Source organism: Ovis aries, chromosome 6, assembly GCF_016772045.2.
Source record: "Ovis aries strain OAR_USU_Benz2616 breed Rambouillet chromosome 6, ARS-UI_Ramb_v3.0, whole genome shotgun sequence".
Taxonomy (NCBI): Eukaryota; Metazoa; Chordata; class Mammalia; order Artiodactyla; family Bovidae; genus Ovis; species Ovis aries.
The window spans coordinates 59,166,527-59,182,861 of record NC_056059.1 but is presented as its reverse complement, the minus strand read 5'-3'; the positions used below and the strand labels follow the sequence as shown (position 1 = coordinate 59,182,861).

The window sequence follows — 16,335 nt, the reverse complement described above, 5'->3', positions numbered from 1 at the left end:
TCACCTGTCTTAAAATGTATGTTAGTGGATATTCACAGGATTGTGCAACTGTCGCTGCTGTCTATTCCAGAACAGTTGCATCACCTCCCACAAAAACTGATCCATTATCAGTCACTCTTCATACCCACCCCTTGGTGACCGCTACTCTATTCTGAACATTCCGTATAAAGCGAGGCATGTACCATGTGGCCCTCTTATCTTTTTCTACCTCGCGCCTTGCTTTCAAAGTTCAGCTATATTGAAGCATAATTGGTGCTCCTCTCCTTTTTATTGGTGATTAGTTATTTCATTGTGTGGATATACCACGTTTTATTTGTTCATCATCTGTTGGCCAAAAGTGGTTGTTTCCACTTTTTGGCTATAATATTTGTATATATAAAATATAATAATGATGCTATGAACATTTGTGTAAATGTTTTTGTGGAGGAATAAAATATTAATGTCACAAAGCAAAAATTCTTGATCCTTTTTTTTCAACTAATTTTATAATACTTGATTGCTTTCAAAAAGCTCTTTTCATTTTTTTTAACTCTCATTTTTAAAATTGGATGTGGATGCTTTTGGTGTGTTTTTCATTTTTTCAAAATAAGTTTGGAACATAGAGATTTCCACAGACAGCAGAGTCCATTGTGAGAAGACAGACCCAGGCTGCTCACCTGGGCACCTCAGCCTGCCCTCTAGAGTACATTTAGCAGGACAGAAATTCTGTGTATCTCATCAGGTTTCTTTTTTCCTCCAATTTTTAAGATGAAGAAAGAAAAATCCAAATTGGAAAGAACACCCCAAAAAAATGACCAAGGAAAAAGAAAAAGTAGTCCAACTAAGAAGGAATCAGAATCTAAAAAGTGCAAACTGACTCCCAAAAGGGAAAGCTCTATAAAGTCACTAAAAAAGGAAGCAAGTGTGTCTCAGAGAGGCCTGGACTTCAAGGAGCAGGCGGCTGAGGAGGCAGATGGTGACAGCCGGGCTAGGAATTTGGCTGATGACAGCAGAGAAAGCAAAGTGGAAAGTTTGCTCTGGGTGGATAAGTATAAGCCAACCTCGCTCAAGACCATAATTGGACAGCAAGGTGACCAGAGCTGTGCCAACAAACTCCTGCGCTGGCTCCAAAACTGGCACAAGAGTCCATCCGAAGATAAGAAACACGGTGATTTTACAGCTTCATTCATTCTTGTGTGTGTCTGTCACCATGTCGTTGCTCAGGAACACATATGTTAGGAAGTGTAATAGTTGGTTATTGATTCTCAGCAGCATTTATTAAGAGCCTGCTCTGAGCCTCGGTGTCATACTAGACCCCAAAAGTGCTGTTGTGAACAAAGCACGGTCCCCTTTAAGGATCTTCCAGTCAGTGAGGGAGACGTAGATAAACCAGCAATTAAAATGTACTGTGCTAAGTACTGTTACAGGGTTAAGTGTAGGGCACTCAGGGGTTGGAAGAGTGTGGACAGGGATTCCCATCCCTAGAGGAAGGGATAGCTAAGACAAGACTTAGAAACTCAAGAGGAGTTAGTTAGCTTGGTGAAGGGAGGGGAGTGTCAGGTGGGAGAGCACACGTGGACCAAGGTCTGCGACATGTGAGAGCAAGACCCCCTAGAGGGCCAGAGAGACTCGGGGGGAAACGTGCGAGTAAAAAGCTGAGGCATGCTGCAGAGTAGGCAGCCTAAGAACCCCAGCAGCATGTTTGCTTTTGCTAGGCATGGAAAATGAATGGTCATATATATATATATATGTCCACATATGTATTTAATGTCCAAAGTATGTATTATTGGAACTGAAGTTTCTAATCACAAATGCTAGTAGTCTTGAATTCCAGCCACAACCCTAGGGGATATTTTGTGAGAAATAGAAAGGAGAAATTTAGTGAGCATCGTAGTGAATTTCCAAAGTGATGGCTGGGTTATTCGCAGCAAGGTTGTCACTAGACATTGGTCAACAGTGCCAATTTATTTTATTTATAATATTTAATAAATAATATAATTTTGATGATAGAGTTAAACTGACCCCTTTTCTCTGTCAAAACCAAATAAAATGTGGTGTAAGTGCTTTATGTGCCTAAAGAAGAGATTTTAAGGCTTCAGGCGAGCTGTAGTCCCTTTCCCCATGCCTGAGGTAGGCTTAACCATCTCTCTCTCTCAGTCCTTGTGTACGTACTGAGCACCTATTATGTTCCAGGCCCCCATGATAAGGAGAGGAGTTGAGCTGGGCAGGACAGTTGCGGACGCAACATCTTCAATTCATTCTTTTTGTGGCCATTCTTGTTACTATTTATTAAGACATGCCAGGCTCTGTGCTCAGCTTGTCCATCCTCACAGCTTCCCCTCCAGGCACATCGCTGTTGTTCCCCTCATTTTACAAAGGAGGAAACAGACAGGGGTTAAATCACCTGCAGCTCTCCCAAAACCCAGGTAGTCTGCTCAATGACCTATGCTTTTGTAGGAAAGGAAGCTCATAAAATTAATGTTTGTTTTGAAGTTTTTTTATTTGAGTGAAGATGAGGTAGGGAGTAGAATTTCACTAAATGCTCAGGAAAGTTGCTTAAACTTTGCAAAAAAAAAATATTTTGCAGATTTTCAGTGAAACTGGAGGACTGCTCTTGATGCTAACTTAATGCACAGTTATTCCTGTCATTCCTACATTTCTGTTAGGTCATAGAGGTTAACATTCTGGAATTTCTTTTTCCCTAGCAGCAAAGTTTGGTAAATTTGCTGGCAAAGATGATGGGTCCAGTTTTAAAGCAGCACTGCTCTCAGGTCCTCCTGGTGTTGGCAAAACAACCACAGCTTCTCTGGTTTGTCAGGTGGGTATTCTGTCATTACTTTTCTAAATTCTAACCTCTGCAGTTTGCTTTGGTTCTGAGCCTATTTGTCATTTTCAGCCTTTTAAAAATATTGGTAATTATAATAATAGGTGATATTTGCTTGTGTGCCAGGCCGTGTGCAGATAAGCCCTTGGGTGCATAATCTTATAGATAATATGTCTTACAGACTGTTACAGATATCTTATATGCCCCGTAGGAAAAACTCTGTGTACTGAGTATATGTACTCTTGCCATTGCCATGTGACAGATGAAACAGATTTGTAGAGGAGGGTGGTGGCAAACTGTGAACCCAGACAGTCTGACTCTTCACCACTGTGGGATCCTGCCTTTGGTCTTGTCTCTACGGTTGCCACACCTCTGGACAGTGAGAGCGTGAGGCAGTGGAGCAAACCAGGACTCTTGTATCAGAATGTGTGCTAAGTCACTTCAGTCATGTCCAACTCCTTGTGACCCCATGGACTGTAGCCCGCCAGGCCTCTCTGTCCATGGCATTCTCCCGGCAAGAATACCGGAGTGGGTTGCCGTTTCCTTCTCCAGATCTTCCTGACCCAGGGATTGAACCCAGATCTCCTATGGCTCCTGCGTTGCAGGCAGATTCTTTACCGCTCAGTCGCCAGGGGAGTCCAGATGTTTCAGGATGGTGTGAAACAATGCATGAAGTAGTATCAGGAAAGTTAAATGAGAGATTTTAAATTTACTTTATTGCTGGATTTCCCAACCCTTTTCCCAGAGGTTGATGTTTTTGTTTAGTACTTTTTATTATAGACCAGACCATAAATTTTTAGCTTGTGAATAACTATATATTTTCTACTCTATTATTTAACATTTAAAAACAAAAACAAAAAATGTTTTCCCTAGTCTTTACAATTGTGAAAATGACGCCCTTTTCCCCCTTTATTATCATCATTACTTTTTTGTGGAATTAATGGTTTTACATAATGCCTTAACATAATGATCCCTTTTGGGAAATAAGCCCAAGTGAGTTGATTTTTCACAATTTGAGAGGGAGATTATATATTGGGATAATTTGACACAGAACAATTTATAGTTTATCTTGAGTCAGTGTTTACTTTTTGTTATCTTAATGTACTTTTTCATATCTTAATTCTGTATCTGGTCTTGAAATTTTGGGGTAGTTATATTTAATTCTTTTGGGGACTTTAAGAAGCGAACTTAGTAAAATTGCTTGTTCAGATATGCTCCTCCAGATTAGTTATATGTAGCAGTTGAGGTTTTAAGACCATACTTGCGTGTGTATTTATGTGTTGTATTATGTATGTATATGATATTTTTAAAAAATATCTATTATAGTTAATCTCATTATCTATTAGTGTTCACTGTATCATTTTACCCATGGTTACTTATGTGACTTTTCTAGCCTCTTTCTTAATTGCTTTGTTTCTGTGGGGAGAGTTTATAATTTGCATTGTGATGGCAATGTTTTCCAACGTTTTGATTAGGAATTGGGGTATAGCTATGTGGAACTGAATGCAAGTGACACTCGGAGTAAGAACAGTTTGAAGGAGATTGTTGCTGAGTCACTGAATAATACCAGCATCAAAGGCTTTTATTCAAGTATGTGGGTTTCTTTTTTTCTTGGCAGAGGGGTTGGGGGGAGGTTATGTAAGAAAAATGGGTTCGTTTCAGTGTTCAATAACATTACTATGATTGAACATTACTATGTGCCAAGCACCCTGTTAGATCCTGGGGTTACTGAGAGAAGGACATAACCCTGAGAGGCAGTAGTTAACTGTTTCTTGTTTAGGTCTTAGTGGTTTCTGAGAGTGTGATTAAAAACATGTACGTGGACATAATTACGCAGATTTTAGAGGATTCAAGAGTGAATCCTGTGAAGAAAGTTAATAAATAACTAACAAAGTGTGATGAGTGAGGAAATAGAGGCCTGTAGATGAGGGAATGGTTCTATCTGGGACACTGGGGAAAGCTACCATGAAAGGGTGACATTTGTTCAAAGGGCCTTGAACAATGAGAAGGAGAATAGTTTGCAGGAGGAAAAGATTGTTTCAGGCCAAGGCAGTAGAGGAGGACACGAGACACAGTATAAAAGTGCCGCTGTTTCCAGTTGTAGCTAGTGGTCTGGTGTGGCCAGAGTTTATGGGGAAAATAGGGTACTCAAGTTACAGACCATGCTGTGTATTTAGAATCTGTGGTATTTTGCATGGTCACTGAGTGGTAGAGATGATTGTTAAAAAGAGTTTGCTCAGAAATGTCACACATAATGATTATCGGGAATGTAAATTGGTGCAACTCTGGAGAGCAATCTGACAGCATTTCTTGAAGTTATTTAATAAATTATACATACCCTTAACCCAGAAATTCTGATTCCTGGAATTTAGCAACTGTTATACTTATATATATGCAAAATGATACATCCATGTAGGGATCTTCATTTCATACAATTCATAATAGCAAAAGATTGAAGGATCTTCATATTACATCAGTGAAAAGTGATTGATTTTTGATGTGTGTGTAAAATGGAATATTACAGCCTTTAAAAAATGAGGTGTTCTGTATCTATAGATAAGTAACAGAATACGAAAATATATTAAGTGGTAAAACCAAGGTGTGTGTGTATATTTTAAAAATAGAAATTCCATTTATTTTTTTGGCCATGCCATGTGACATGCGAGATTATAGTTCCCTGACCAGGGATCAGACCCACGCCTTTTGCAATAGAAGTGCTGAGTCTTAACCCCTGGACCGTCAGGGAAGTCCTGAAGGTGTATATTTTTATGTACACGTTTTTAACGTGTAGGATATCTCTTAAGGGGTATGTCCCTGAGTTTGTTTACGTCATTTGCCTCTAGAGAGAGAAACTGCATACCCTAGCGGACAGAGGTGGGAGAGAATTTCACTGCTTACTCTTGTGCCTTTTGAATTTTGTATCATGTATCTATGTTATTTATATATATGTGTATATAGTTGTTTTTTTTTTTTTAAAGCAGCAGTGTTTGAGCAACAATTTTTCTTTTTGTGTCCCATCCCATTGCTTCCCACCATGGGTCAGGTGGAACAGTCCATTCAGTAGGCACGAGGCATGCTCTCATCATGGATGAAGTAGATGGCATGGCTGGCAATGAGGACAGGGGAGGAATTCAGGTAATGAAAGACTGTATTTCTGTAGTGGTACTGTTAATTTTTAGGTTTTAAAAAAAATTTGAAGAGCTAATTATAATTACGGCAATTAAGACATGTTGCTGAGGAGGTTTTAAAACCTAAAATACATACATTTTGTGATTTTTTTTTTTAACAAATTATATATATGTTGCAAATTTGCTTTTTAGGAATTAATTGGCCTGATAAAACATACAAAAATTCCCATTATTTGTATGTGCAATGATAGAAACCATCCCAAGATTCGCTCTTTGGTTCATTATTGTTTTGATCTTCGTTTTCAAAGACCTCGGGTTGAACAGATTAAGGTATGATAATTGGAATTTTTTCTCCATCATACTGTCCTGTATATTTTTGGGTCAGTTTTTTAAAGTACCTGATAAATACTTTAAAATATCTGATTATGTGAATTAAAAAAAAAAATCATTGAAGGTTCATTCTCCCTTGTCAATTTCAGGGTGCGATGATGTCTATTGCATTTAAAGAGGGTCTAAAGATCCCCCCTCCAGCTATGAATGAAATAATTTTGGGAGCTAATCAAGATATCAGACAGGTAAATTAAATATATGTTATATAGCTGTTGACAGTTCTTTTGAACTGATGCCTTTAGTGTTTTGGGGATAGGGAGTGGCAGTGTTTTCCTATCTTGACGGTATCTTGCTTGTGATTCTTTTAGGTTTTACACAATCTGAATATGTGGTGTGCACGAAATAAGGCACTAACCTATGACCAGGCCAAGGCTGATTCTCATAGAGCCAAAAAGGATGTCAAACTGGTAAAATGAATTTCCATTTCCTGCTTTCTTAGCCAAAGCATTTCTTCTCCTATCAGTATTAATCTAATGGAAATAGTTATTATAGTTCATAGAGACATCTATACAACCTATGGATATTTATAGTAAACAAATATAGATATAGCTGCTAATAGCTTTTCCAGAGTCCCTTGTGTGTGGGCTTCAGGTTTTGAATGGTTTTGAAACTTCAGAATAATCTTGTTTCAAATGGTTTATAGTTGACCTCTCTGAGACTAGAGGTCTATATAAATTGAGATTTCCTAGGTATGTCCTGTCCCCAGACTTGTGTATAGTGTCCCCTACTGTCAACGTCCCCTACCAGAGTGTTACATTTGTTATAACTGATGAACCTACACTGACATATCATTATCACCCAAAGTCCATAGTTTAACATTAGGGTTTGCTCTTGGTTTTATACATCCTGTGAGATTTGACAATGTGTAATGGCTTGTATCCACCATTGTAGTATTGCACAGAATACTTTGACTGCCCTAAAAATCCTCTTTGCTTTGCCTCTTCATCCCTCACTTCTTCCAACCCCTGGCAACCACTAGTCTTTTTACCGTTTCTGTAGTTCAGGTTTTTCAGAATGTCAGACGACTGGAACCATATAGTGTCACCTTTTCAGACTGGCTCCTTTGACTTAGTATCCATTTAAGGCTTCTCCATATCCTCTCATGGCTTTATAACTCTTTTTCCTTCGGTGCTGAATGGTAGTACAGTGTTTGGATATACCATAGTTTATCCACTCATTCACCTGTTGAAGGACGTCTTGGTTACTTCCGGGTTTTGGCAGTTTTGAATAAAACTTCTGTAAGCATTCATGTGCAGGTTATTTTGTGTTTTCAGTTCATTTAGGTAAATATCAAGGAGCACACTTGCTGGATGGGATGATAAAGAGTTTTGTAAGGTCTGTCTTCCAAAGTGCCTGTAACATCTTGCATTCCTACCAGCAATGAAATGGAGTTTCTGTTGCCCCACATCTTAGCCTGCGTTTGGTGGTGTCAGTGTTTTGGATATCGGCTGTTCAACTAGCTATGTCCCTCTCTCTTTTAGGGCCCGTTTGATGTTGCCCGGAAAGTGTTTGTAACTGGAGAAGAGACTGCTCATATGTCACTTATGGACAAGTCAGATCTCTTCTTCCATGATTATTCAATAGCACCCCTCTTTGTCCAGGAGAACTACATACATGTGAAGCCCGTAGCTGCAGGGTGAGTGTTCAGAGGTAGCGAGGAGTTAGGATCAGCACCCTGGCAGCCCTATGAAGGCCAGGTATCCTGGGAGGGAGGGTGTGGAGTGTGAACAGTGGTGTAACTCAGACTGGTGTATTCCTGCAGGGGTGACATGAAAAAGCACTTGATGCTTTTAAGCAGAGCAGCAGACAGCATATGTGATGGTGATCTAGTGGACCGTCAAATCCGGAATAAGCAAAACTGGAGTCTTCTGCCCACACAGGTAAGCATAGGGCTCCCCTTAAAGTGTAGACTCTGCTTTAGTTAGAACAAAAATAGCTTTTAGCTCCTGTAATTATTTGAATACCAGATAAACATTTAAACTCTTAATGGCAAAAATAGTCTTTTATAAAGTATCCCGTGGGCACTATTCTGTTTCTTAATCTAGCCTTATTTTTCAATGTTTTTATATAAATGGACATATGGAATAGGAAAGTTAGATTTTGGTCATAACGGAGAAGGCAATGGCACCCCACTCCAGTACTCTTGCCTGGAAAATCCCATGGATGGAGGAGCCTGGTAGGCTGCAGTCCATGGGGTTGAGAAGAGTCAGACACGACTGACCGACTTCACTTCCACTTTTCACTTTCATGCATTGGAGAAGGAAATGGCAACCCACTCCAGTGTTCTTGCCTGGAGAATCCCAGGGACGGGGAGCCTGGTGGGGTGCCGTCTGTGGGGTCGCACAGAGTCGGACACGACTGAAGTGACTTAGCAGCAGCAAGATGTGAATCTAGTTTCATTTGCTTTCTTTTATCTTAAGAATCCATTTCTTTCTTGTCATTCTTGGCTTTCCCACGTTGTTACTAAGTAGCTTATTCTTAAAGAAATGCAGGGCAGATCTATAGCCACTTTTCTGATACGTGAATTCTGATCTTCTTTAATTTCCTTGCTACAGAGGCAGTTTTATATTGATTACTTTATCTAGGTTGATATCTTTTACTCAAACAGAATTTTGCAAACTTTCATCGTTAAGACTGTTATTTGCTCTTGAGTTTTGCATATGTAGTTATGGACCTGAGTAACAAGCAAGGGACTGCTGGAAGGTCTACTCTTCTTTTAAAGATACCTTTTTATTTTGTTTTAGAAGTGTTCATTTTTCTCTGTACCTAATAATTCATTATACCTGTGAGGATTTATCCTAAAGAAATAATGCTAAACACAGCAAGAACTTAATGTGCAAAAATACTCCCTAAAGCATTAATTCTGATAGTAAGAAATGGGAGAAAATCTCTATGGTCAGCAATAGGAGTCTGATTAATTATGGTAAATCCTCTTGATGGTATGTTCATGCAGCCTTTAAAATTATAAAGATGATCTAATATAAAGAACACTAATGCCAGAAAATTGTTAAAGCAGGGTAGAAAATTTATGTATAATTCCAGCCTTAAAAAAGTTAAAAACTGTGGCTATAAAAGATAACCAAGGATGCCTATAAAAAAAGAACTTTCCTCAAGTGCTGGTTTACTTATTTCTCTATTAGATTTTCCATGCTTTGATTGACCTGGGTCTATCAATATATTTTTCTTAAGACAGTCGTATCCCTCTTAAAATATTTTCTGTGACATTGACCTGAAGTAACTGGTGTGTTGAGATCAGCTGGCTGAGGAGGCTAGGTCGGTGAGATGACCTCTGAGGCCATAACATGTTTTGGTCCAAGGCATTTACAGCAATTAGTTGTTTTCTCAAGTCGAAGCTTCCCATATCAGCAAATCAGAGACAGAGGGAAAGGGCTTGACTGTCTTGGAATTGGGCACGGGGGATAGTGTTGCCTCTTTCCAGAGACTGCTTAGAAGCCAGCGGCTGCTAAAGAAGCAACTTAGTACTGGATTTAACTTGTGGACTGCAATTAATTTTTTTTTTAGGCCATTTATGCCAGTGTTCTTCCTGGAGAGTTAATGAGGGGGTACATGACCCAGTTTCCCACCTTCCCAAGTTGGTTGGGGAAATACTCATCTATGGGCAAACACGATCGTACTGTTCAGGACCTGGCTCTGCATATGAGTCTCAGGTAAGCAGTATTACTCCATGCTCAACATTTTAAAATCAGGGTAGTATATTTAGCCTTTATCTAATAACGACAGCATGAGTCACAAAGATTTGTGTTTTAGTTTTGATTTTATTACTAATTAGATAAATGATCATGGATAAGTTCATGGCCCTGAGTTTTATTATCTATAATTAGTGTAACACTTGCTTTATTACTTAAAAGGATACTTTGGAAAATAAAGCCAGATGGTAGATGTGCCATAATGTTAAGTTCTAAAACTATATAAATTTGAGGTAGTGCTATTATTTGTTGTTATTGTGAGTATGTCTATTACCAGGAAGCATACATAATGTCTTGGTCTCCAGAATACTTAATAGGAGAAAGAGAACTATTTAAATAGATGAACTACTTTTTGCCTCCTATGCTAATAGTAAACTGACCTGGTCATTTGGGGAAGGGGATATAGTTTAGCATATTACAGAAGGTAGGTACTCAGATAATTGAAAACCAGTCTCTTTAGAGGAGTTTAAGAAGTTCAAAAATTCTTATTTGGTAAAATTTACAGTTTAGAAACGTAGAAAATGTATGTACACACAGATATTAGGTGAACTTTCAGTTCAGTCGCTCAGTTGTGTCCGACTCTTTGTAACCCCATGAACTCCAGCATGCCAGGCCTCCCTGTCCATCACCAACTCCCAGAGTTCACCCAAACCCATGTCCATCGAGTTGGTGGTGCCATCCAGCCATCTCATCCTCGGTCGTCTCCTCCTCCTCCTGCCCCCAATCTCTCCCAGCATCAGAGTCTTTTCCAATGAGTCAACTCTTCGCATGAGGTGGCCAAAGTATTGGAGTTTCAGCTTTAGTGTCAGTCCTTCCAAAGAACACCCAGGACTGATCTCCTTCAGAATGGACTGGTTGGATCTCCTTGCAGTCTAAGGGACTCTCAAGAGTCTTCTCCAACACCACAGTTCAAAAGCATCAATTCTTTGGCTCTCAGCTTTCTTCACAGTCCAACTCTCACATCCATACATGACCACTGGAAAAACCATAGCCTTGACTAGACGGACCTTTAGGGATTCATTTTTAACCACGAAGTACTACTTGAATAATTGTATTTTCCTTTCTGGTCCCTGAAGAGAATATTAGTCTACTGTTAACTTTTATCTAAAACTGAACCAAGATGCGCCTTTCTTTTGTCCCTATAGAATTCTACTTCCTACTGTGTTCCCTCTTCATAGCCTGTGGTATGGGGTTTGTTTGTTTGTTTGTTTGTTTTTGCCACCCCTGTATTAGTTTTCTATTGCTGCTGTAACAAATTACCAAAACTTAATGTTTTAACATGAATTTATTCTCATCTTGAGATGGTAAGGTTATCCTGGATTATCGGGATAGGCCCAATGTAATTGTAAGTGGTTTTTTTTACCCCCCCAAAAAAAAGAGTGGTGAGGGAAGGCAGCAGTTAGGCAGAGATCTGAAGATGCAGCTTTTCCTCTGCTGACTTGAAGATGGAAGAAGGGACTGTGAGCCAAGAGACGTAGGTGGCCTCCAGAAGTGGGAAAGGGCTCTTTCCCCAGCTCTTCTTTTTTTTTTTTCAGCTCTTATTAATAAAGCTGAAGGCCTGCATCTCAGCTCTTTTCCTGTTCTCTGCCCATTGCTTTTTAAAGGTGAAGCATCACTTTGCCCAGGTGTCCCTCTCTGATGCTTCCACTGTATTTGTGTAGATACACTAATGTGTATCCATTGCCCTAGTGGTGTAAGTGCTAAGCTTTCCCTACTCCAGCTATTAATTAGTGAGCATTCCTCTGAGCTTTACTAAAAGTGGATTAAATTCTAGCTAACTGTGAGCTGGTGGTAGTTTGCCAGTGACTACATTTGTATCTCTTTTGTTTCAAGAACTTACTCCAGCAAAAGGACGGTAAACATGGATTATCTGTCACATCTAAGGGATGCACTTGTACAGCCCTTGGCCTCACAAGGGATAGAAGGAGTACAGGATGTTGTTGCTCTCATGGATGCATATTATTTGATGAAAGATGACTTCGAGAATATTATGGAAATTAGCAACTGGGGAGGCAGACCTAGTCCGTTTTCTAAACTGGATCCCAAGGTAAACTATGTACTCCACTGGTTCTCCAACAGTTTATAATTACCATATAGAGGGAATATTTCAGAAATGTTTTAGATGCTTTCAAAAGTTTAATTTTTTTTTCGTAAATGCTTTTTGCTTATGGTCTGCACTTTCCAAAGATACTATTTGAGTACAATATTTGACTGTGTAATTTATAGTTTTATCTTTGCTTTATGCTAAATGGGAAAGCATGATGTGAAATCTGAGGGGCCAATGTATTAATAAATTATTCTTTATAAGGATGGGCAGATGAGCCTGGGGGGGGGGTAGCAGACACACAGACTTTTTATAATGAGCATGAAAAAACTAAAGTGACATGAATTTGTGATATCTAAGACCTCACCTGGTGCCTTATTTGGTGCTGTTCTGGAAGTTATATTTTCTGTGACTTGCCTTCTCTAGAACTTTGACCTGACTATGGGAATGACTATTAGGTAAATTCTCACGAGACATCCATTGTTAGAATTTTTGCACTAATTCAGCAGTTAGGTTTAGAAGCTTGAAGTTAAGACTTTTCAAGTTACCTAGTGTTTTGAAATAACCTGTTTTTGTGGGAAATGTAATTTATTTCTGTAGTAATTAAAGGCCACCTTTAGTCTGTACTTCATTGTAAATCTTTTTTGATTTGTTGGTTTACTGATCAACTTTGTCACTTTGTAGAACTGCAGAGAGCACTGAATAGAAAAAAATGACTTAAAATGATTATTAGAAATCTGCCTAATGTTCCCAAATACTGATTTTTAAAAAAATTTATTAAAGATAGTTGATTTACAGTTTTTTAAAAAAATACATTTATTTGGCTGTGCCAAGTCTTCATTGCGGCACATGGGATCTGGTTCCCTGACCAGGGGTTGACTCTCGGCCCCGTGCACTGGGAGTACAGAGTCTTAGTCACTGGACCACCAGGGAAGCCCCTGATATACAGTGTTTGATTCTTACTTTTTGTCATGGGCTCTATTAAGAATGTCATGAAACATATGGAACTTCTCCATAGAAAAATGCATAGAGATAGACTTAACATGTACATGCATGCATATTTTACAAACAATTTCAAGGGGTTCCTAGGGTCTTTCAAGGCCTCTAGGCCTATAGAGTTTAAAAGGGTTGTTTGACACTTGAAGTTTTAAAAACCTTCCTCTATTCCTTTTGTGTAGGTGAAAGCAGCCTTCACAAGAGCTTACAATAAAGAAGTCCACCTTACTCCGTATTCACTCCAGGCAGTAAAGACACACAGACATAGCACAGGCCCATCACTGGATTCTGAATACAGTGAAGAGTTAAATGAAGATGACTCTCAATCTGATGAGAAAGACCAGGACACTTTGGAAACTGATGCTATGATCAAGGTACTATTTTAATATACTAGTAGGAGAAGCCACGATACTCCCTCAAAATAGCTTACCTTGTATGTAACTTGCCTTTTGAAATGATTCAGAGCCTGTTTAGCAAGTAGCAGAGGAAGCTGAGAAAGTTTTTTTGTTCATCACAGTTCCAAGGGTAAAGAAAGTATAGATTTTATAAACAGCTGCTTATAAGGGTGTAGGAGCCTGATAGCAAGAAAATAGGCCATCATATTGATGGTCATATTCTCTGTTGGAGAAAGGACTGTTTTGGGTTTTTTTTTTTCCGCTCTTGGTGTGTGCTTTACCCACAGACACATTTTCACAGCATAATTAAGAAAAGCATTTTTAATGAAACTATTCCTCCCTTCTGTTGTTTTTTTGCTATAGCTATTGAACTGCCTATAGAAACTTCTCAGAGCAAAACATCCTCATCTTTTCCTAGGAAAGATGAAAATCATTTATGGTGTCGGTCCACTGTTTACCATGGGCCAAGGCAAAGGAAATCTAGTTTGTATCCTCTTCTGTCCTTGGTGTGGGTGCGTTTATCATTCGTGCCCCTCGATTCTGTTTTGTATGTGTAGGGGTGGGGATAGTGGCCTCTCCAGTGTGGCTCTCACTAGTCTTGTCTAGACATACCACTCCTTCCCCTGCTCAGACTGTGCATTTGGATCTCTACTCTGAAACTGAAAGAAAAGATAATTCTTCACGAAAGCATTACTATGTGTGTAAATTATCTCTTGCTTGTTTTGTCTTTCCCTAAGTATATCTATACCTGAAGTCTAAGAAACTGCATATTGGGGAACATATTCTAGTTCTAGAGGCTAAATAGCTTTTCAGTAGTTTAAAGGCCACACACCTAGCCAGTTGTTAGTAAGCTCATCAAGGGTAGCCACAGCTCAGGATATAGGTGTTTGCAGCCTTGTTTCTTTATTAAGTTGCCAATAAAGATTTGATTTATTGTAGAGATCAACTTGGCCATACACACAAATGCTAACTATTCTGTGCATCTTTCCCTCCCAACAGAAAAAGACAAAATCTTCAAAGCCTTCAAAATCAGAAAAAGATAAGGAGTCCAGAAAAGGAAAAGGAAAAAGTTCAAAGAAATGAAACTCTTTCACTGTTGACAGCTACTTTTTGCTTACCCTGCTGACCAGTCTCAGCTGGTCTTAGAGAATATCTTGTTTTTCCAAAGGAACCATGTTTTAGTGTAATGGGAGAACCTCATGGTCTCATTGCAAATAAACGGTGGTACAGCTAGAAGGATGTAACTGGTAGGCTGATGTACACCTCTTATAGAGGTTATTAGGACTGTGTAGGTCCTCCACTGTCCCCTGTCAGTCTAACAAGATTGTACTTCAAAATGACTGTATAATCAGAATTAGAAACTGCGTGTGGGCTTTGGAGTCAGATTTTTAGTCGAGAGGAATATGTCTGGGAACAGAGGTAGTGAGGCGGCTTTTGTAGGCTTGCGAGTTTGTCCTGATGGCCAGTGTGGGACCAGTCCCGATTTTTAAAAGCATTGTTACTAGAACGTGGTGAACTTCTGTAAATGAACCATAATACAAAGTAATCACCACCTAGAACTGGGTTTTCTTTGTATATTGTCAAATATCTTGCAAAATATAAACTAGGAATAAAAATGTTTCACAGGCTACATGTACAGATTCTTAAGATTGTTATCTTGTACAATAAAATATTATGTTGGTATATTTTTCCTTACTAATTTGCAAATGATTGGATACAAAAGCTAACTATATTCCTACTAACCTCTTGTGTAAAACATGTAACTTTTGCAGTTGAAGAGTCAAACTCTCATTCCAAACATTGTTCCCCTGTGAAAGTCAACCACACACACCTCTGCTGTGAACAGAATTTCATGGAGAGGTCTCTTTGTTTTTACTAGCGGGTATTGTGGCTGCAAAAGGATTGTCAGACATTCCTAACCTTCCAGAGTTTCAGCTCATCAGGTTCAAACCAGAAAGGCCTAGGCTGGCTCAGACTTTTATCTTCCTCTGGTTTCGGACAAAATGAACACAGGCTTTTGTTGACTCTGTCCTTGGGAGAGCCAGTTCTGTCCTCACAGGCTCCACAAACCCTGCTGGGATTTTAGATTGTACCTGCAGCTGCACTTGTTGAGGAGCCTTGAGGCTGTGGAACCAGCCTGGAGTTTGGGTGTCTAGCGATTATTTAATCTTGTCAGTAAATGCTCAGAGGTATGTGCTACTTCTGTGAGGTATGTGTTAAAAGGAATGTAAAATCTGGAATCTGTTCCCAGCCTTTAGGGAACTGATTGATTGTCTCTCTCACCTCTATAACAAGATTAAGTCTTGAGACATTTAAAATGTATTTACCAGTGTGAAAAACGTCTTCCATGTAGATTAAGTTCATTATGGGAATAAAATGTTTCCTTAAGCCTTTGCCTACTGAGCCATGTCCCTTTTTTTGTTAAAGCCCTGTTTGAAACTTCTGCTTCAGTGAAGATTTCCTTGATTGATGCCTGCCTCACCTCACCAGTGGGGTGAGCATAAATTTCTTAAGCATATTCTTCTATCACTTTTGGATATGCAAGTTGTATCTGTTAACTTGCTCTGTGCTCCCCGGGAAAAAGACTATAATTGTAATCTCCTTGCACCCAGGTCAGCAGGTTGTGTCCTTTACTTGTTCAATATGATTTGGAGCAACCAGCAAATCCTTATTGGAGCCCCTGGAGGCCACACATCATCCTTGCAGCACACTTTCTTTTTTTGAAATCCACGGAATCTTGGCTATTTGGTAGTCTGTAAGAAACTGCTAGTTTATTACTACTTCTACTACTTTACCCTTCATCTTTTAAGTTTTGTCAGTCTTTTATTTGCAGCATTATTGGGCCTCTTGAAGTTATTAACAAGGAGTATAC

At 39.2% G+C, this 16,335-nt stretch overlaps 2 protein-coding genes across 6 annotated transcripts in view; one reads left to right on the top strand and one right to left on the bottom strand.

The window, feature by feature from the left end:
• Window positions 1-15,857, top strand: part of RFC1 (replication factor C subunit 1) — a 72,871-nt gene extending 57,014 nt beyond the window's left edge. Inside the window, exons 13-25 of one of the 2 annotated variants that reach the window (XM_027970935.3) lie at window positions 748-1,147; window positions 2,688-2,797; window positions 4,279-4,393; window positions 5,847-5,938; window positions 6,124-6,261; window positions 6,411-6,506; window positions 6,630-6,728; window positions 7,803-7,957; window positions 8,084-8,201; window positions 9,844-9,989; window positions 11,862-12,075; window positions 13,251-13,442; window positions 14,463-15,857. In XM_027970935.3, the coding sequence (XP_027826736.1) occupies window positions 748-1,147; window positions 2,688-2,797; window positions 4,279-4,393; window positions 5,847-5,938; window positions 6,124-6,261; window positions 6,411-6,506; window positions 6,630-6,728; window positions 7,803-7,957; window positions 8,084-8,201; window positions 9,844-9,989; window positions 11,862-12,075; window positions 13,251-13,442; window positions 14,463-14,546 (1,959 nt within the window). In that variant the 3' untranslated portion in view covers window positions 14,547-15,857. Of the gene's footprint in view, window positions 1-747; window positions 1,148-2,684; window positions 2,798-4,278; window positions 4,394-5,846; window positions 5,939-6,123; window positions 6,262-6,410; window positions 6,507-6,629; window positions 6,729-7,802; window positions 7,958-8,083; window positions 8,202-9,843; window positions 9,990-11,861; window positions 12,076-13,250; window positions 13,443-14,462 lie in introns of both variants that reach the window. The other variant, XM_027970934.3, reaches the window with a different exon arrangement.
• WDR19 (WD repeat domain 19) overlaps window positions 1-16,335 on the bottom strand; it is a 107,531-nt gene that overhangs the window by 7,618 nt on the left and 83,578 nt on the right. Inside the window, exon 37 of one of the 4 annotated variants that reach the window (XM_012179810.4) lies at window positions 5,843-7,503. The exons of the other annotated variants lie outside the window; for them this stretch is intronic. The gene's annotated coding sequence lies outside the window, so the exon portion shown is untranslated. Of the gene's footprint in view, window positions 1-5,842; window positions 7,504-16,335 lie in introns of those variants that run through there. 4 annotated transcript variants of the gene reach the window in all.